General features: G+C 38.1%; 1 protein-coding gene across 4 annotated transcripts in view; it reads left to right on the top strand.

Moving 5' to 3' along the window:
- Window positions 1-22,447, top strand: part of ATG16L2 (autophagy related 16 like 2) — a 46,629-nt gene that overhangs the window by 5,396 nt on the left and 18,786 nt on the right. For 2 of the 4 annotated variants that reach the window (XM_051987189.1, XM_051987186.1), the window contains exon 1: window positions 15,615-15,835. In XM_051987189.1, coding sequence (XP_051843149.1) covers window positions 15,703-15,835 — 133 coding nt within the window. In that variant the 5' untranslated portion in view covers window positions 15,615-15,702. The other 2 variants (XM_051987190.1, XM_051987187.1) reach the window with 2 other exon arrangements.

Here is a 22,447-nt window from a genome sequence, read left to right as displayed (position 1 = left end):
TTGACTCTAATAATAAAGCAATGCCATTTCGGTCTTGAAAACAATCCACCAATGTGCAGGGGACTAAGGAGATTGGAAAAGTACAAAGGGGCTAAGTTGTAAAGGACTCTAAAAGCCAAATGCAAGATTTTGTATTTAATCCTGGAAGTCATATGGAGCTACTGGAGTTTATTGAGTGGAGGCGGTTGTGTACTGGTATATATTTAGCAACTAGCTCTCTGAAGAGAAATGTATGCCAGACACATGTTAAAATTTAATTTATCATTTCTCTATCACTTTGTTTAGTCTAGCCAATGAACAGAACAATAAATCCAGCCTAAATTTCTGAGTTGTACATTGTCACAATGAAAATCTAACAATCAGCTGGTGAGCTAATTAGAACTGGCCCCAGCACACCCCAGAATGGAGGAGGTGGGTGAAGTGGTCAGACTTTTGTTTTAGGAAGATTGATAGCTGAGTGGAGGATAGACTGAAAAAGGGAGAAACATAAGTTTAGGATAATAACAAAGAGTCTATTGCAGAAGTAAGAGCATATAGTAAATAGGGTCTGAAGCTGTGTGGATGGAGAGGGAGGGATTTGGTAACTGCTTTTTGGGATGAGTTTGAGTAAAGATTAGTGGAGTATTCCAAGATGTCAGGCCTGGCTGACTAGGAGGAAGATGGTGTCCTCTGTGACAATAGGGAAGTTCAGAAGAGGGAAAATTTTGAGGGAAAAGATGAATTCTGTTTTGGACATATTGATTTCTTGATTATCTACAGGGTATCCAGTTCTAGATTTCTAGTAGAGAGTTGATAATGTGATATGGGCAAATGGGCGACTAGAGTGCCAGGCCTGGAGTTAGGAGGACTCATCTTCCAGAGTTCAAATCTGGTCTCAGACTCTCTAGCTGTGTGATCTTGAGCAGATCACTTAACCCAGTTTGCCTCAGTTTCCTCATCTGTAAAATGAGCTGGAGAAGGAAATGACAAACCATTCCAGTATATTTGCTAAGAAAACCCCAAATGGGGTCACAAAAAATCAGACATAACTGAACAACAACAAAACAACAAATGTAAGACTGGCAGTAAATAGAAAGGTTAGGAATAGATAGATTTGAGAATCATTATTGTGAAGATGATAACTGAATTCATGAGGGCAAGATAGTATAAAGGGAGAAGAAGGCCAAGGACAAACCCTTGGGAGACACATAGGGTTAGTGGAGGATCCAGAGAGATAGCCAGCAAACAAAATAGAGTTGGATCAATGAGGTAGGAAGATTGCAGTGTCATAACCACTTAGAGCAGGAGAAAATAGCAAGGAGAAGGAGGACAGTATCATGCAGAGAGGTCAAGAAGGATGAGGACAGAGAAAAAGCCATTAGATTTGGCAATTAAGAAATCATTAGTAACTTTGGAAAGAGCAGTTTCAGGGGAATGATAAGGTTAAAAGCTAAAAGACAGAATTAAGAAGAAAATGATCCAGAGAAAGAACTATGGAGACTGAATGCAGATTGAAGCATCCAATTTTCACCTTTCTTTGGTGGCGGGGGGGGGGGGGGATTGTTCTTATGGTTTTCCCCTTTTGTTTTGATTTTTCTTTCACAATATGACATGGGAATATGTTTAAAATGATTGTACATATGTTACTTGTATCAGTGATTGTTTGCTGTCTTGGGGATGGAGGAGGGAAAGAAGGGAGAAAAATTTGGAATTCAAAATCTTATAAAAATGAATGTTGAAAATTATCTTTACATGTAATTTGAAAAATTAAAATATTATTGAGACTTTCTTTTAAAGAAAAGAGTGAGAGGAATGGAAGTGGAGGTTCAAATTGTGGATGACCTTTTCAAGGAGTTCAATCATGAAAAGATATATCTGGAATTATAGCTAGTAGGGATGGACAGATCAAATGAGAATTTTTTTTTGGAGGATGAAAGAGAAATAAATAGCTTGGAAATAGTCATTACACAGAGAACTATCAAAGATAGGTTAAGATTGTGGGAATGACAAGGGAGAAGGTGGGATGCAATGGGATGGAGAAAGGTTGGCTTTGGGAAGAAGAAGGGCCATTTCTTTTTTTAAGACAAAGAGAGAGTAGGGAAAAACAATTGTGTTGTGAAATGAGAAAAGGAGAAGAGGGAGTTCTTGGTGAACAGACTCAGTTGTTTTGGTGAAGTTAGAGAACGTTTTTAGCTAAGGAAATTGGGATAGAGGTATTATGGGTAGTTTGAGAAATGATAGAAAGATTTGGAAATAGCTGTTGTAATGAGAGAAATGATGAATGGATTAGGAAAATATAAATTTTTTTAAATTTAATATTTTATTTCTCCCCCCCCAATTACATGTAAAAAACCAAATTCTTTTTTTCTCCTCCAAATTCTCTTCCTCTTTTCTTTCTTCCCTTATATTGAGAAGGCAAGAAATTTGATATAGGTTGTACATGTGTAGTCAGTCATCCAAAACACATTTTCATATAAGTCATTCAGTGGAAGAAAACAAACAAAAAAATCCAAGAAAAATAAAGAAAAAGTAGTTTTTGATCTGTGTTGAGGTATTACCAGTTCTTTCCCTGGAGATGAACAGAACCTTTTATCATATGTCCTACAGAATCGTCTTAGGTCACTGCATTGCTGAGAATAGCTAAGCTATACATAGTAAACCATCATACAGTATTGCTGTTACTGTGTATTCCATCACAATCATATACAACAGCTTGTTCAGCCATTTTCCAATTGGACATCCCTTCATTTTCCAATTCTTTGTCACCACCAAAAGTGCTGCTATAAGTATTTTTGTGCACATAGGACCTATGTGTCCTTTTCCTTTTTTGTTTTTAATCTCTTTGAGATACAGATCTAGTAGTGATATTGTGTATGCATGATTTTATAGCCCTTTGGCCATTATTCCAAATTGCTCTCCTGAATGGTTGAATCAGAATACAACTTCAATAATATATTAGTATTTTAATTTTCCCACATCTTCTCCAATATTTGTCATTTTCCTTTTCTGCCATACTAGCTAATCTGATAGGTGTGAAGTAGTAGCTCAGAATTGTTTTAATTTACATTTCTTATATCAATAGTGATTTAAATCATTTTTATATGATTATAGATAGCTTTAATTACTTTGAAAACTGCCTGTTCATATTTGTGACCATTTATCAATTGAAGAATGGTTTTTACTTCTATAGATTTGATGCAGTTTTCTATATGTTTGAGAAACAAAATCTTTATCAGAGAAAATCAATGTAAAATTTTTTTCACAGTAATAATTGCCAACTAGGTATTTCCCTCCATCCTACTAGGTATTTCCCTTCATCCTATTTCCCCTGTTTATTTTACATTCTTTCTTTCTCTCTCTCTCTCTCTCTCTCTCTCTCTCTCTCTCTCTCTCTCTCTCTCTCTCTCTCCCCCTCTCTTTTACTTTATCTATTCTCAAAAGTATTTTGTTTCTTATTTTTACCTCCCCCAAACTTTCCTCCTTTATATAATATCAGCTCTCCCTCTCCACTTCTTTTATCCCCTTCCCTCCCTACCTTCCTGTATGATAAGAAAGATTTCTACATCCAACTAAGTGTGTATACTATTCCTCTTTGACCCAATTCCCCACTTCCCATATTTCTATTATAAAATCTCTTTCTAGTTTCTTTTATGTCAGATAATTTATCCCACTCTACCTCTCCCTTTCACCTTCTCTTGTCACCTTTCTCCTTTGTCACCTTTCTTTCTAGTCCCTTAATTTTACATTTTTAAGTAACCATACCAACATATTCAACTCACACTTCTGTTTTCTGCCCATGTATACTCCTAACTACCCTAATAATGAGAAAATTTTTAAGAGTTATAAACATCATTTTCCCATATAGGAATATAAACAGTTTAACCTTATTGAATTCCTATTTACCTTTTTATTATTCTTTTCCATCTTGTATTTGAAGGTTAATTTTTTTTCTGGACTGATCTTTTTATTAGGAATTCTTGAAAGTTCTCTATTTTACTGAATATACATTCTCCACCTCCCCCAAAGATTATACTGAGTTTTGTTGAGTAGGTGATTTTTTGTTGTAATCCTAGCCTTTTGCTCTCCAGAATATCATATTCCAAGCTCATTGACCCTTTATTTTTTCCTTAATAGCACTTTATTTTTCCTATTACATGTAAAGATAATTTTCAACATTCACTTCTTTTTTTGTTTTTTTTTACAACTTTAGGCTATATATATGTATATATACATTTTTAATAATAGATTTTAATTTTCAAAATACATGCAAAGATAGTTTTCAGCATTCACCCTTGTAAAATCCTGTGTTTCAAGTTTTCTCTCTCACTTCCTCCTACTCTCCTCCACTAGATAGCAAGCAATCTAATATATATTAAACATGTGCAATTCTTCTATTCATATTTCCAAACATCATGTTGCATAAGAAAAATCAGATCATAAGGGGAAAGCAAGCAAACAATAACAAAAAATATGCAAATACTATGCTGTGATCCACAGCTAATCCTCTCACTCCTCTCTCTGAATGCAGATGTCTCTCTACATTACAAATCTATTGGAATTGACCTGAATCACCTCATTTCAACATTCACTTTTGTAAGATTCTGAGTTTCAATTTTTTTCTCCTTCTCTTCCTTCTCTCCACCCACCCCAAGACAGAAAGCTATCTGATATAGGTTATACATGTACTATCATTTAAAACATTTCCATATTAGTTGTATTGTGAAAGAAAAATCAGAACAAAAGGAAAAACCACAAGAAATAAAAAAGCAAATTTTAAAAAATGGTAAAAACAGCATGCTTAGATTCAGTTTCCATAGTTTCTTCTCTGGGTGAGGATGGCATTTTTCAAACCAAGTCTATTGGAATTATCTTTGGTCATTGTATTGCTGAGAAGAACTAAGTCTATCGTCATTGATCATCACATAATCTTGCTGTTACTGTGTTCAAAGAGTATTCATGGTTTTATGGGCACAATTCCAAATTGCTCTTCAGAATAACTGACCCTCCAGTCCTTTAATGTAACCTCATGCTTTCCTCACTGTGGCTCTATGATATTTGAATTGTTTCTTTTTCACTGGTATAGTATTATCTTCTTGATCTGGGAGGCTGCAATTTGGCTACAATATTCCTGAGAGTTTTCATTTTGGAATCTCTTTCTCTCTCCCTCACTTTAAAAAAATTTATAGCTTTTTATTTTCTAAATACATGTGAACATAGTTTTCAATATGCACCTTTGTAAAACTTTGTACTCCAAATTTTTCTCTCTCCTTTTCCCCCTTCCCACCCCTAGACAGTAAGTAATCCAATATATGTTAAAACATTTGTAATTCTTCTATACATATTTCCACAATTATCTTGCTGCACAAGAAAAATCAAATCAAAAGGAAAAAATAAGGAAAATAAAACATAAAGCAAGCAAACAATAACAAAAAAAAGGATGAAAATACTATGTTGTGATCTACATTCAGTCCCCATGGTCTTCTTTTTATATGCAGATGGCTCTCTCCATCACAAAATATTGGAATTGCTTGAATTACCTCATTGAATAGAGACAAGTTCATCACAGTTGATCATCACATAATCTTCTTGTTGCCTTATGCAATGTTCTCTTGGTTCTGCTCATTTCACTTAGCATCAGTTCAAGAGAGTCTCTCCAGGACTTTCTAAAATCATCCTGCTGATCATTTCTTATAGAAATCTATATATTTTGGAATCTCTTTTAGATGGTGATTGGTGAATTCTTTAAATTTCTATTTTACCTTTTAGTTTTAGAGTATCAGGAAGTTTTCTTAATTTCTTGAATGATGATGTCTAGGCCCTTTAATTGGTCATGACTTTCAAGTAGTCCAATAATTCTTAAATTATTTCTCATGGATTAATTTTCCAGATCCGTTATTTTTCCAATGATATATTTCATGCTGCCTTCTATTATTTTATTTTTTTGTTTTATTATTTCTTAGGGTCTCATAAAGTCATTATCTTTTAAAGAATTATTTTCTTCAGTGAGCTTTTGTACCCCCTTTTCCATTTGTCCAATTCTAGTTTTTAAATTCTTCTCTTCAGTGAATTTTTGTATATTCCCCCCCCCCAATTTGACCAATTTTGCTTTTTAAGGTATTCTTTTCATTGGATTTTTATGCCTTTGTACCTTTTTTGAATTGATCTTTTTTTAAGTGTTATTTTCTTCAGTATTTTCTGTGTATCCTTCATTAAGCTATTTATTCTTTTCCATGGTTTTCTTGCATCATTCTCATTTTTCTTCCCAATTTTTTCTTTATCTTTTAAACTTAATTTAAAAAATCCTTTTTGAGCTCTTTCATGGCTCAAGACTAACTGTTATTTTGTTTTGAGACTTTGGATAGAGGACTGTTATCTTCTTGAGTGTCACCATAGTAACTTTCTATTGTAAGACTATTTCTGTTTTTGTTGTTCAATTTGTTCATTTTTCAGACTATTTCTTGACTTTTAACTGTGTTAAAGTAGGATTCTGCTTCTCAAGTGAAGGGGACACTGTCCCAAGCTTCAGATCTTTGTGCAGCTGTTTTCTTTCTTTCTTTCTTTTTTAAATAGCTTTTTATTTACAAGTTATATGCATGGGTAATTTTACAGCATTGACAATTGCCAAACCTTTTGTTCCAATTTTTCCCCTCCTTCCCCCCACTCGCTCCCCTAGATGGCAGGATGACCAATAGATGTTAAATATATTAAAGTAGAAATTAAATACAAAATAAGTATACATGACCAAACCATTATTTTGCTGTACAGAAAGAATCGGACTCTGAAATATTGTACAATTAGCCTGTGTAGGAAATCCAAAATGCCAGCAGGCAAGAATATAGGGATTGGGAATTCAGTGTAATGGTTCTTAGTCATCTCCCAGAGTTCTTCCGCTGGGTGTAGCTGGCTCAATTCATTACTGCTCCATTGGAACTGATTTGATTCATCTCATTGCCGAAGATGGCTGCGTCCATCAGAATTGATCATGTTCATATATATTGTTATAAAATGATCTCCTGGTCCTACTCGTTTCATTCAGCATCAGTTCTGTAAGTCTCTCCAGGCCTTTCTGAAATCATCCTGTTGGTCATTTCTTACCGAACAATAATATTCCATAATATTTATATACCACAATTATTCAGCCATTCTCCACTTGATGGGCATCTACTCAGTTTCCAGTTTCTGGCCACTACAAAGAGAGCTACCACAAACATTCGTTGTGCAGCTGTTTTCAGAGTTAACTCTGAGAACCTGTAACTTTTTGCCCTTTCCTATGATCTAGGTAGAGGTGTGTTTACTACTCTCCTGGACTATGCATTGATTTGTGAGTGATCACAAGCACTTTTTTCAGCCCTGGAACTGTGACCAGAGTTCCTGTTTCCCCGCAGTCATAAACTCTGTTGGGCTTGTTTTCCTCCTTGAACTGAGACTAAGAGAATTGCAATCCAGATCCAAATATGGGCAAAGCAACAGAATCCTGCCCCTGGTTCCAATAAAGTGACCCCTGTAAATCACTTCCTGTCCTGTTATCCAATCAAGCTATTTTCTATAGGTTAAGGATCTGGAAACTGCCTTTGCTTCCATTGATTTAGTTGCCTCCAAGGCCTGATCCTGGTTTGTTGAGACCTGGTCTGGTCTGGTGCAGCCTGTGTTGACTGCATCCTCTCTCATCAAAGTGCAACAGACCTTTCCTGATGACCTTCTAAGTTGTCTTGGGTTGCAAAATGATTTCATTATATCTTTTTGTGAATTCTGCCATTCTAAAATTTGTTTTGAGTTATTATTGAAAGGTATGGAGGGATTTGAGGGAGAGCTCAGGTGAGTTCCTGCCTTTACTCTATCATCTTAACTCTACCCCCAAGATTGCCTTCTATATAAAGGTGGTTCTGAAGGAGTCTAGCTTCTAGGGGAGATAGCAGTAGGGAGGTCTCCTTGATTTTGGTGTACCTCTGTTCTAACAATTTGTCCATGATTCTAAAGTCTTCTGGCTTTGGAATCTGTGATACTGAGATTCCTCCCTCCCCCAACTTTGGAGTGCAGTCTGTCAATGATTATAAAAGTTGTCTGGCCTAGGAATATAATAATTTTTCTTCCCTTAGATTTTAGGGAAGATATATTAGTGATGTTGAGGCCCTCTGATTTTAGAATGCTATTGTTTTAACAATCTATCTGTCAGTGATTTCAAAGTCTTCTGGCCTTAGAATATTCCTACAAACATAATTGATTGTTAGATAGATAATCTGTTCCTGAGACAATAGAGAATAGATCACTCCTCAAACCTACTTGTAAGCCATAAAATTAGTAAATAAGTAACAAGAAGCTCTGATCAACTTTTGTCCTATACATGTATCTCCATTTTTGTGGCTTCTTTGTTAAATTTTTTTGGAATTTAACCTGCTTCAGTTGGTGTTACAATTCCAATAAACTTTGCCTCTTGACTTGAATATGGGTTCAAGCCTGCAAATTCTTTTGAGATACCTCACAACATTGGTTTGTGACCCCCAGCCTTTTGGGATCCCTTCCCAACTTCAACAGTTTAACTGAAATTATTTGTTGTGAACCAATTCAGTAAACTTTCAAATATAGCCTCAGATGCTTACTAGCCATGTGACCCTAAGGCAAGTCACTTAATTTCTACCTCAATTTCCCTCAACTGAAAAATAGGATAATAATAGTACCCATCTGCTATGATTGTTGCAAGGACCAAATCAGATAATATTTGTAAAGCACTTGTGACACTTTATGAATGCTCACTTCTTCGCTGGTTCGTTTGTTCCTTCCTTCTTTACTTTCTTCCTTCCATCTTTCTTTTCACAGAGAGAGTTTGTAGGGTCAAACTACTCTTCTAGAAGATTTGGAAGAGTCATTCCTGCAGAAAGGTAAGGATGAAGAACTTCTAACAATCCATAAATCTGGGGTTCAGAGAATCTCACCACTCGACCACCTCTATATAATTGTCTTCTCTCAGATCAAAATGTTACGCCACTGCTTCTCTCTGTCTGGATCTGAAAATTTATAGCTCATGAACTCAGGTTCATGTACCCCTACTATCTATGTCTTGGATCAAGAAGCTGCCATCCAGAAATTAGGCATGGACCCACACTTAACACCATATACCAAGATAAGATCAAAATGGTCCATGGCCTAGGCATAAAGAACGAAATTATAAATAAATTAGAGGAACATAGAATAGTTTATCTCTCAGACTTGTGGAGGAGAAAGAAATTTGTGACCAAAGATGAATTAGAGACCATTACTGATCACAAAATAGAAAATTTTGATTACATCAAATTAAAAAGCCTTTGTACAAATAAAACTAATGCAAACAAGATTAGAAGGGAAGCAACAAACTGGGAAAACAGCTTCACAGTTAAAGGTTCTGATAAAGGCCTCATTTCCAAAATATATAGAGAACTGACTCAAATTTATAAGAAATCAAGCCATTCTCCAATTGATAAATGGTCAAAGGATATGAACAGACAATTTTCAGAGGATGAAATTGAAACTATTACCACTCATATAAAAGAGTGTTCCAAATCATTATTGATCAGAGAAATGCAAATTAGGACAACTCTGAGATACCACTACACACCTGTCCGATTGGCTAAGATGACAGGAAAAAATAATGATGAATGTTGGAGGGGATGCGGGAAAACTGGGACACTGATGCATTGTTGGTGGAGTTGTGAACGAATCCAACCATTCTGGAGAGCAATCTGGAATTATGCCCAAAAAATTATCAAATTGTGCATACCCTTTGATCCAGCAGTGTTTCTATTGGGCTTATATCCCAAAGAAATACTAAAGAAGGGAAAGGGATCTGTATATGCCAAAATGTTTGTAGCAGCCCTGTTTGTAGTGTCCAGAAACTGGAAAATGAATGGATGCCCATCAATTGGAGAATGGCTGGGTAAATTGTGGTATATGAATGTTATGGAATATTATTGTTCTGTAAGAAATGACCAGCAGGATGAATACAGAGAGGACTGGCGAGACTTACATGAGCTGATGCTAAGTGAAATGAGCAGAACCAGGAGATCATTATACACTTCGACAACGATATTGTATGAGGACATATTTTGATGGAAGTGGATTTCTTTGACAAAGAGACCTGAGTTTCAATTGATAAATGACGGACAAAAGCAGCTACACCCAAAGAAAGAACACTGGGAAACGAATGTGAACTATCTGCATTTTTGTTTTTCTTCCCAGGTTATTTATACCTTCTGAATCCAATTCTCCCTATGCAATAAGAGAACTGTTCGGTTCTGCAAACATATATTGTATCTAGGATATACTGCAACATATCCAACATATAAAGGACTGCTTGCCATCTAGGGGAGGGGGTGGAGGAAGGGAGGGAAAAAAAATCGGAACAGAAACGAGTGTCAATATAAAGTAATTATTAAATAAAAATTAAAAAAAAAAAAAGAAGCTGCCATCACAGGGGCTGAGGTGGATATAGACAATTGGGTTCTGGCAGGGGAGGGTGTAGATGTCATCCCCCTTCTCTTCTCCTATTCCTTCACTGTTCCTAGGATCTAAGTCTGCTTTTAGGTTCTTTGTTTTCAGTTCTTTGGATCTCTCTTGAAAAGGAGCAAAAAAGAGATTTCAGTGAATGCTCCTTTTTATTGGCCTGGCACAAAGGGCTAGCTCAGACCTACATAAACCCAAATCTATTGATTTATTTCCCAAATACTTGAAAATTAAAGAGATTTTCTCAGTCTTCTCAACTTGAGGTACCTTGGGGCATGTCCATACTTCTTATGAGAACAACCAAAGTCTCAAAGTCTACCTCCCTCTAAACTTTTGTTTAGATCTACTTTTGTGATCTACTCCCTGTATTCTGTCTCTTTGAACCCTTCCTATTTGAACCATTCCTGCTCAAAAGGCTCTCCTTTCGGATTGTTTCTGGTTAGATTTGCATATATCTTGATTGTACAGGGTCCTTTATATGTTTTCTTTCCTCCTTTAGGTTATGATCTCCTTTAGAGCAGGATCTCTTTTTTGTTTTGCAACCCCATCCCCTGCTCAATGCCTGCCACTTAGAAGGTGTGTAAAAATACTTGTTGATTTGACTTCGCTTATAATCATAGGTTCCAATTTGTCCAGCCATCCCATAACTTTGTTTCTTTTGTTTTCTTTTAAGTTTGGGTATAATTATTTGTATGTATTTTCAACTTTTCTATTTGTCATTGAATCTTCCTGAACATTACTTGGATTGTTGAGCCAGAGTTTGAATAGTGACTGGCTTGCAAAATTCCAAGTTGTTTTTTCAGAAAGATTAGACTCATTTATAGCTCTACCCACAGTTTTCCTACAACCCCTCCAGCCCTAATATTTCATTCCTTTGTTATCTCTACCAATCATATCTATGAGGTGCTTTTAATTAGCATTTCTCTTAAAGTGATTTTGAGATTTTTTTCATTTAGTTATTGATAGCCTATGACTCATTTTGAAAATGGTTCATATTATATGATCACCTATAAATTGGGGGAATGGTCTTATGTACTATTGTATTCTATATAGTTTTGATGACAGATTTTTTTATTAGCAATAATTGGTGAAAAAAAATCTTCTCACCCTCTTTCTGGGTTGCCCACATCTTAAAAAAAAAAAAAAAAAGATCCAACCTTCTGGTAATGACCTCTTCATGCTTAGCTAGATTGGGCCTCAGCAAGCACACAAGACAAGAAACAGGAAGAGTTACCTATTCAATAGACTTTAAAGGTCCACCCTGCCTTTCCCTCTTTCAACTTTTCAGAACCTGTGGCTACCAATTCTTTCTTTCTCCCAGGGACTTCCCATAAAAGGTGAAGAAGGAGCACTCCAGCAGAAATGGCAGGCTACTCACCTAAGACTGGGACAGAATGCTGGCTTAAGTGAGCTTGAGATTGAATTTCAAAGCCTTTCAAAGTGTTTCTTTCCCTGAGCATTGGTGACTGAAAGGCGTTCTTTCTTTTTTTTAATGTATAATAACTTTTTATTGACAGAACCCATGCCAGGGTAATTTTTTTTTTTTTTTACAACATTATCCCTTGCACTCGCTTTTGTTTCGATTTTCCCCTCCCTCCCTCCACCCCCTCCCCTAGATAGCAAGCAGTCCTATATATGTTAAATATGTTGCAGTATATCCTAGATACAATATATGTTTGCAGAACCAAACAGTTCTCTTGTTGCACAGGGAGAATTGGATTCAGAAGGTAAAAATAACCCGGGAAGAAAAACAAAAATGCAAATAGTTTACATTCATTTCCCAGTGTTCTTTCTTTGGGGGTAGCTGCTTCTGTCCATCATTTATCAATTGAAACGGAGTTAGGTCTCTTTGTCAAAAAAATTCACTTCCATCAGAACACATCCTCATACAATATTGTTGTCAAAGTGTATAACGATCTCCTGGTTCTGCTCATTTCACTTAGCATCAGTTCATGTAAATCTCTCCAAGCCTCTCTGTATATTCATCCTGCTGGTCATTTCTTACAGAACAATAATATTCCATAACATTCATATACCCCAATTTACCCAGCCATTCTCCAATTGATGGGCATCCATTCATTTTCCAACTTCTAGCCACTACAAACAGGGCTGCCACAGACATTTTGGCACATACAGGTCCCTTTCCCTTCTTTAGTATTTCTTTGGGGTATAAGCCCAGTAGTAGCACTGCTGGATCAAAGGGTATGCACAGTTTGATAACTTTTTGGGCATAATTCTAGATTGCTCTCCAGAATGGTTGGATTCGTTCACAACTCCACCAACAATGCATTAGCGTCCCAGTTTTCCCGCATCCCCTCCAACATTCATCATTATTTTTTCCTGTCATCTTAGCCAGTCTGACAGGTGTGTAGTGGTATCTCAGAGTTGTCTTAATTTGCATTTCTTTGATCAATAGTGATTTGGAACACTCTTTCATATGAGTGGTAATAGTTTCAATTTCATCATCTGAAAATTGTCTGTTCATATCCTTTGACCATTTATCAATTGGAAAATGGCTTGATTTCTTATAAATTAGAGTCAGTTCTCTATATATTTTGGAAATGAGGCCTTTATCAGAACCTTTAACTGTGAAGATGTTTTCTCAGTTTGTTGCTTCCCTTCTAATCTCGTTTGCATTAGTTTTGTTTGTACAAAGGCTTTTTAATTTGACATAATCAAAATTTTCTGTTTTGTGATCAGTAATGGTCTCTAGTTCATCTTTGGTCACAAATTTCTGAAAGGCATTCTTGATAAGGATATCTCTACCCTGGAAGGCATGAGGTGGGGCAGTTGGAAATTCTTGAGTTCCTTGGGAGCACCCACCTGAATTATGACAGAAGTCCCTATAGTTGCTCCACTGTTTCTTGGGAAATAGACCATAGGTTGAAGCTCCCAACCTTTGACTTGGCTTTCCAGGAGACATAATCTCCAAGGGAGGTAAGATGAAGTGGAGTTATCCTACTAAAAGTGTTGGAGGTTTTGGGATTTTAAATTTAGACCTCCATAGCTGATAATAATCATAAGTTACTATTGCTGGGTTAATTGCTGTTAATGCCTGTTTGTGCATCCTTTGTATTAAGCATTTTTTTGGGGTAAAAGAAAAATATAATTGTCTAATATATTGTATATCGTATCTTGAATATCTTTCTCTTCCTGTTTTTAAGGAAGACCTTACACATGGTCAAATCTAAGCTTTGTGTGCTTCTCCCTGAAGTTCTGAGGTACAGTCAGAAAGAGCCACCATCTTAGGAAAAGAGTCTGACCCCGATTCCCAAGACCCGAGACTGAACGCCTACTCTTTAAAAAAAAAAAATTAGCTATATTTTAATTTTTTTTCATTTTGTAGACTAATGAAAAGTTAAGTGAACTGAACTTGGGAAAACAGTACATACAATAACAGCAACATTGTAAGAATAATGAATTGAGAGAGAGTTAACTACTTTAATCAAGACAATAATTCAGGACAATTCTAAAGAATTCATGATGAAAAATACTGTACACCTTCCAAGAGAGATTTGATGAATTCTGAATATAAGCTGAAGCATAATTTTCTTTTTTTATTAAAACTTTTTATTATACATTTATACAATTATAGTGCCACACACACACACACACACACACGAGAAATAAAATAAAATGCAAGCAAACAACAAAAAGAGTGAAAATGCCATGTTGTGAACCACACTCAGTTCCCACGGTCCTCTCTCTGGGTGTAGATGGCTTTCTTCATCACTGAACAATTGGAACTGATTTGAATCATCTCATTGTTGAAGAGGGCCACGTCCATCAGAATTGCTCATTGTATAATCTTGTTATTACTGTGTATAATGATCTCCTGGTTTGCTCATTTCACTTAGCATCATTAACTCCAACTCTTGTGGCAAATAATTCTTTCTCTGAAAACTAGAGGAAGGGCACTCCAGCAGAAATAGAAAATTGTTGCCAAGTATGGCTTTTTGTGGGAAGGAGAGACAGAGAGCTCCTCACCTGGCTAAGCCCCTCAAGCCTTCTGAACGTAGTTACAACAAGAATTAACAAAATGATTAATAATAAAAACAGCTACCCCGAGCACCTGAAGACTTCGCTTTGCAGAAATACTGATGAGAACAATTTATCTCAACAGCCACTGAAGCAAGTACTGTGGGGCGCTTAGAGCCAGCCTGCTCAGACATGGGAGACGCCAAGGTTATCCACGGCGTCCATTTCTTCAGGGTGGCGATTCCAGAGTAGGCATCTGCCTACCCCATAGCTTTCCTCTGCAGAGACTTCTGTCACTCCTAGGATGCCCGCACCTGACTCTTGCCTATCTGTGCCGCCCCAGGACTTTCTTCCTGTCCTCCCCTGGTTGGCTTCACTTCAGTTGGTGAGCAAGATGTCATTGGTCCTCTTCGAAAACAATGTGGTAATAGGACAGTCTAGTGGATGGTGCCCTTGGCTCGGAGTCAAGAAGACTTGAATTTAAGTTCAATTTTGCTTACTAGCTGTGTGGCTCTGAGCAAGTCACTCCATAACCTTAGTTTTTTCACAGCTGGAAAATAATAATAGTACCTATTTCCCGGCGTTGTATTGAGGATTAAATGAGATAACATTACATACAAATCTTCGTAAAACTTAAGAGTGTTCCACAAATGTTAGCCAATATTATTATTATACTTCGGAGGTTTGAATTTCTGCTCTAACTACAGCTGGTGTGAGACTTCTGGCAAATCTCTTACGTTCCCGGCTTTGAACGTTTTAACACGCAAAATGAGGAAGACGTGGGGACTCCTAAGGTCCCTTCCTGCTCTAAATCTATTTGCTTGTAGAAGTTTTTACTACCTTGGGCTCTGGGCGCTATAGGGTCAATTGTAACCGGCTCTGCCTCCCCAGGTGAGGATCGTACCATCTCTAGATTAAGGAGAACTTACTCTAAAGTCACATTTTTTTCCGCAGAAGCGGGGACGGCCTTGCCCGCCGACCTATAGATTTTGAATGGTGAAAAGTGAATAATGATCAGCTTCTGTGGCCGGACTCTCTCTTCTCTCTCGCAGCCGGACTCTAGCTATTCATCCTCCCGTCTTCCCCCCTACGTCCAAAGGATGGAACATTCAGAGGCTTTCCCCATCCCGAGGCTCCGCCTCCAAGTTGACGCCACGAGGAGTTCCCCACGTAAGTCCCGCCCCCATCCCTTAGGCCTTGGTCGAGCCAAGCTTTTGTGCCTGTTGGGCGGGCGGAGGGAGCGAATCTGTGCCTTTGGGATCGCGGGCCGCCATGCCAGGACCCGGGACTCTTGCCCCAAGTTCGCCCTTTCCCTCTTCCTGCCGCTGGAAGCTGCACATCATTCGTCAGCTGCAACAGCGGGACCGGAGGCAGAAAGCTCTGTTTTTGGACTTGGTGGAGGCTTGTGAGTGACAGTCCTGGGGAGGGGCGTGAGGTGGGGGTGGGAAGGAGCGGACAAGGGGCGTCGGAGTGGGACTGGGCGGTGCACAGAACTGGAGGTTCTTGGCGATTGGAAGGGGCCAACCGGAGTGAAACGGGAAGGATGGAAGAAAGGCCTGGGGTGATACAGACACGCGTGACCCTAGAGACGGGTGGGGGCACCTTGTGAGGTGGGCAGATGCCCACTCTGAAATTTCCACCCTGAAGAGAAAGAAGAATTAAGAGCAGGATGAAGAAGTATCTTCCACTCCTAATGGCACCCCTTGGGATCCTAGAAGGAGCAGTCATGTATTCTAGGGGAATTCCAGGTGGGACAGAAAGGTGTTTTTTGAGATGGAGGTGGGACTAAGAGGAACAATGACACTGGGAATAGAAAGGGAAGGATCTAAGAACTCAAAAGAGGAAAGGCGATCTGATATGAAAAAAGGGAATTTATTCTGGATTTAGAGTGATTCTGGGTGGGACAGAGTGGTGGCGCCAGGGACAGAGAGGGCCTGAAGGAAACTAGTAGAAATGGGGTTTAGAGAACCTATATCCGAGGAAAGGATATACGCTATTACATATATTATAATGATCCAGTAGAGTCCCTTTGGTGACCAGGGGAGTCTCTGCGCTGAGGCAATCAATGGTGCTATGGTTTGGGTTAGACTGAGGAGAAAGGAAGAAAAACATTATTGAGGAAGAGGTGTTCTCAGGACAGAATGTATGACTTGAGAGAGACTTTGGTTATCCTGGGTGTTAGGATTAGCCCAGTGTGGAGGGAGGAGCAGACTGGTGAAGATGGGTGTGATAGAATGATCCTTTAAGAATGCTCAGGACCTGAAACTGAAATGTATGAAAAAGCAGACTTCATCCATTCCCCATCCCCCCAGGAGAGAGAGTCCTGCCACCTGGTTCCCAGCTTTATTCCTTGTGAAGGTGGAAGAATTGGGAAAAAAAATAGATATTTTTCTTCCTTTTCCAACTCCTCCTCCCCTAGACAGCAAGCAATCCAATATAAGTTAAACATGTGCAATTCTTCTAAACATATTTATGTGGATTTTTTAGTATGGCCCTTATTGTCCATTTACCTGTAGTTTATGTATTTATCTGCTTAGTAATTGCTTGTGGGTTGATTTAGGTAGAATTGTAACTAGTAATAGCCTCTGGACAAAATCTTGTTTATGTATATTTTATGGAGAATAGATTTTGGTCTGGAGGGGGACTATGTTTTAGCACCTAGAGATTTAGTGGCCTTTTTGATTGGACATGATATGGAGACGTGTATTCTCTGTCTTCTGTTTGCCCTGGAGGATCTAGGTCCCTGAAATGCTTGTTTTCTGTATATAGGTCATGATTAGGGGAGCACTTTCTAGCAGGGGTCCTCAAACTTTTTAAATAGTTCATTGTCCCTCAGACTGTTGGAGGGCTGGACTATAGTAAAAACAAAAACTTTGTTTTGTGGGCCTTTAAATAAAGAAACTTTATAGCCCTGGGTGAGGGGGATAAACGTCCCCAGCTGCCATATCTGGCCTGCAGGCTGCAGTTTGAGGACTCCTGTAATCTAGCCTTTTGCTCAGGTCCTGGCTTCCAAGAAGCTAGGCTGCCCTTTGCCCCAAAATGATATTCTAAAGGGTCTTTGAAGTGGCTACTCTCCATGAGAGTTCCCAAATCCAGGGCAGTACTCTCTATCCCCATTAATTTATCTGTAGAGCCCACCTTGCCTTTCCATTTCAGCATCTGGACAAAAGTCTGATTTGGCCACTGTAACTCCAGAGTGAAGGGAACATGATGATGGCCTTGTGGTGATCTCTAATCTCTGCTCAGGGCAAATGTTATTCTTTTTGCTCAGTAATACAGCAGTCATCTCCAAAGATTTCATTTAGTCTACTGAACACGTGTCTGGTAATCCAGTTTCAGTTCTTCTATACCCTTGTATCCATGGAGATGAAAGTCTAAAGTCTGTCCTTTAGCCTTCTTGCTGCTGCCTTTTGCCATTGGTGAGACCTGCTGCTATGCTCTCTGCTTCTGCTATGAACTCTACCTTTTTCATCCCCCAAAGCCTCAGGAGCACCTCTTCCTGAGAACTCAGCTTTGCTCCTTGCACAATGACACATCCTTCCTTTTTGAGCCTGGGTCAGCTTCTTCTGCCCTTTGGTGACCTTGGGGAAGCTTCCAGTACCTGTCTCCTGACCGCTAGCTCAGCTCGTTGCCTGATGATGAGCTCTTCTATTCTCCTGGACCCTGTGGCAAGCCCTGGGTTCCTACAACAAGAGAAAAGTTCAGGTGTGGTGGGCTCTGTGGTGAGCAGGAGAGGCCAAAGCTGGCCTGTAGGGACTGAGGTGGCAGCTCTGGTATCATACCAGGGGCTCCCATTTCTGTAGCTCTAGGGCTTTCAAAGCTTCTTCCCCATAGTAACTCTCTGGAATTGTGGATGCAAAGATGATTATTCTTAATTTACAAAGGAGAAAACTGAGGTTCAAAGAGATTTAATCATTTGTCTGTGAATTGGAACTGAGACTCAAAAAATTGGGTCTTTTCATTGCAATTCCAGGTCTTTTTCTATTATACTATGTTGTTTCATAACCCTATTTCCCTAGCTGAAAGTTCTTATGATGAATTCTGTGTTGACTCCCCTCTCCAGGCACGTTCTTATATGTTTCCCCCTGACCGGCCCCTACCAAAGTCTCAAAGGCACCTAGAGTCATGTTCTCTATATTTTTCAAGGAGCTAGTTTGCTAATCAAAGGATAGGACAATGGAAAGAACTCTGGATTTAGAACAAGAGGTTCTGGATTCCAACCCTAATTCTACTTAAATGACCTTGGGCCAACCACCTCTGTGGGCCTCAGTTTCTTAATCTGTTAAATGGAGGTATTGAGTTACTTATCCACTGAGCTTATTATGGCTTAGACTGATTTCCAAGAGGTTCTAAAGAGCAGTAGTAGGATAGAGTAGGAAGAGGTGGTCTTTTGAGTCAGAAGAGCCTTGGATTGAAGGCCCAGGTTTGACATAGTTGAGCTTTAGTTTTTCTATCAAGCAGTGATATTTATGTACAATTCATACAGTTGTTGTGAGCTAAGTATTTTATATACCTTAATACTGCCTCTGTTGAAATGGGAGTTTCTATTACTTCTAACATAAGCAACATTATTGCTACTATGCAGAGGGCTTCAGGAAAAGTTCTCTTATCTACCTTCCTGAGAAGGTGAATGAATGAAAAATCCATTATTAAGAACTTATTACAGCAGTCAGGTGGAGAAGGAGACACTTCTGGAAGAACTGTCATGATGGCCACCCCCCCAAAAAAAACTGCAAATACATTTCAAACTTTCATTAATTGGTGATGAAAGTTTTGGAAAAATTACATTTGTGAAACATCACTTGACTGGTGAATTTGGGAAGAAGTATGTAGCCTTCTTGAGGGATAAGGTTCATTCTCTTGTGCTCCATGCAAACAGGAATCCTATTAAACTCTATATGTGATGGACACTTGTCCAAGAGATATTTGGTGGTCTGAGAGGTAGTTATTAAATCCCAGCTCAATGTATCCTTGTAATGCTTGATATAACATTAAGAGTTACTTCCAAGGAGGGGGAAAAAATAGGAACAAAAGGCTTGGCAGTTGTCAATGTTGTAAAATTACCCATGCATATAACTTGTAAATAAAAAGCTATTTAAAAAAACCCAAATATCATAAGGCACATTACAAAAAAAAAAAAAAAAAAAAAAAAGAATTACTTCCAAGAATGTGTCTAACTAATTCCAGTACAATTGGAAAGTGCCGACAGCATCCAGAGACAGAGCTATAGAGACTGAATGTGGATCAAAGCATAGCATTTTGACCTTTTTTGCTGTTGTTGTTTGCTTTTTGTATGTATGTGGTTTTTTCCCCTTTTGATTTGACTTTCCTTATGCAGCAGGATGAATCTGGAAATATGTTTAGAAGAATTACTTATTTGACCTATATTGGATTGTTTGCTGTCTTGGTGGAGGTGAGAGGAAGAGAGATAGAGTGAAAAATTTGGAAAACAAGGTTTTTCAAAGGTGGATGTTGAAAATTACCTTTGCATGTATTTTAAAAAATAGCATACTACTAAAAAACATGTACCTAACTGACAGAAATCTGGTATGTGTGTGAAAGTATTCTTATAGTGTTGTGTGGCAACAAAGTAGATATTAAAGACAGAATAGTTGAGGCAAAATCAATTGTCTTCCTTAGGAAGAAGACTACAGAACCATGACCTTTCAGCCAAAAGTAACCATAATTGTGAGAAACTCTTTCTCTGGCTTGCTTTTGTTGTTGTTGTTGTTGTTCAGTTGTATTGACTTTTCATGACCCCATTTGGGATTTTCTTGACAGATACTAGAGTAGTTGCCATTCCCTTCTTTAGCTCATTTTTAGAGATGAAGAAAGTGAGGCAAAGTTATGGCTTTGTTGTGACTTGTCCAGAGTCACAAAACCAGATTTGAACTCGGGAAGATGAGGCTTCCTGATGGCAGGCCCAGTGCTCTATCCACTGAACCACCTAGCTACCCTTGGCTTGCTAGAAAACTTTATTGGAGACCCTAATTTGGAGTTTGTTGCCAGACCTGCTTTTGTACATCCTGAGGTGGTCATGGACCTGGCAGCACTTCATGGTTATTTGAAATGCTCCCTGAGGAAGAGGCTAATCTATAAGGGAATGGAGCTGGAGTCCTACACCAAAAGTCGAATTTTATAGGCAACTGTCCTGTAATGCCAGTAGTGTAATGTTTGCCAATTTATTATGTAGCTGAATAGAACATGTGCTTAAACTTTGGAATGCTGAAGGAGATGACTAGACTTCCGAATGAATGGACAGTTTAAATATATATATATATATATCTATGCATATTTATAAATAAAATTCATATTTTGGATCTGAAGATTTAGCTATTTTGTATCTCAGTTATGTCCCATTGAATTTCAGATATTAGACTGCTGCCCAATATTTTTATTTTTTCCCCTTTAGATCATAAGAAATTCATATTTCAAATATCTAAGCAAGTGAGCTCTTGTCCCTGGTTTACAACTAGTGTTTTGTAAACAAGGGATAAGAGCTTTAAAACCTGTTTTGTTTGGTCTTGGTAGATATGTACCATGTAATTATTTAAATAGTCTTCACATTTTTATGACTAGTTGTTTTTAAAACATCTCAAACATATCATAAATTAAGATACATTTGGGCCATCCACTTTACAAAGTAAAGATAGCAACTGAACAGCACCTTTGTGGTGCTGTTAGATGAGATAATTGATTATAACTTGGTAATAAAGTTAAAAGGAGTGATATAGATAATTTAGGAAGTTAAGTTAAAAGTTTTCACACTCGCTAACTAGAGCACTTAAAGTGAAAGAAGGATAAGGTTGAAGAGCAATATCACGAGGATTTTAAATTTTTCCTGTATATGAGCTATCAATAGAATAGAATTTAATTTATATGAATTAAATAGTAATTAAAAATGGCTTTAAAAAGGCTATTATGTTTAACATACATAGAATGATAATCATATTTTAAAAAGCTTGAGATGATTGTGGAAATAAATTACTCTGTTAATGTCAATTTTGATAAACTTTAAAGCCCTTGTAGGCAAGATAGTCCTGTTGGGATGGAAATATGTCAAGACAAAAGTTAATAAAAATGGACCATTTTTGGAATGGCAGTCTAAATGGAAGCCTTGGAATGAGTTCTTTATTTTGAATTCTATAATAAAAGCGAAACATTTGATTTTTAAAAAAGTATTCAGTATAGACTGTATGAAGAACTTTCCTGAGACCATGTTATGACTTCCCCTTTCCATAGAAAATGACTCAAATAGAGAGAAAGGGTTATCAGGTTAGGGAGTCAGGAAAATGGAGAGACTATCTTGCCCTCTGGGAGTTTTTGATAAGAATGGGGGAAGTTCAGTTCTAGAAGAGAACTGAGACTTAAAAGTTCCAAACTGGAACTGTCCAGGTAAAATATCTGACTTGGTGGTTGCTTAGATGAGTATGGGGAGGGTGGGGAGGAGGCAGCCAGAAGGCATTGAGAATTTGTGGATAAGCAAAGGTAGTTGTGGCCAATCAAAAAAAGCTCTGTGGGGAGAAGAGTGCTGTGCATGGTACTGAAGGTAGAGAAGTGGTCCTGGATGGATAGACCACACTTTGGCCTGGCCTCTTGACTTTCTACATACACCCTAGAGGAAACTTAGTGTTGAAAGAGGAAGTGTGGGGAACGAAGCTCCTCCCCTACCCATCTGGGGCTGAAAAATTCACTCAGTACCTGTAATATTTGGGGGTTTCTAGTTCTTTATTGGGAAAGGAAATAATATGGTATCTTCTGTCCTCTCCTGAATCTTTCTAGGTTTTAGGAGGGAGGACCAGGTTCACATCCTCTCTTTGTAGCTCACAGAGGCAGAGCAGGGGTTTATAGGTCACCCACTTTTTGGAGGGGGAGAAAAGAGACAGATTGTAGCCTGATAAATATGAGGAGATGGAAAAGATTCAGGACTATGAGTGTCCTGAAGGACACTATGAGTATCCACTATCCAGGAGAGTGGTGCTTTTTGACTCCTTCTCTGGTGCTGGTGTCTAGGGCT

This window comes from Antechinus flavipes, chromosome 3, assembly GCF_016432865.1.
Source record: "Antechinus flavipes isolate AdamAnt ecotype Samford, QLD, Australia chromosome 3, AdamAnt_v2, whole genome shotgun sequence".
In the NCBI taxonomy this organism is placed as follows: domain Eukaryota; kingdom Metazoa; phylum Chordata; class Mammalia; order Dasyuromorphia; family Dasyuridae; genus Antechinus; species Antechinus flavipes.
This window is presented reverse-complemented; position numbering and strand designations above follow the sequence as displayed.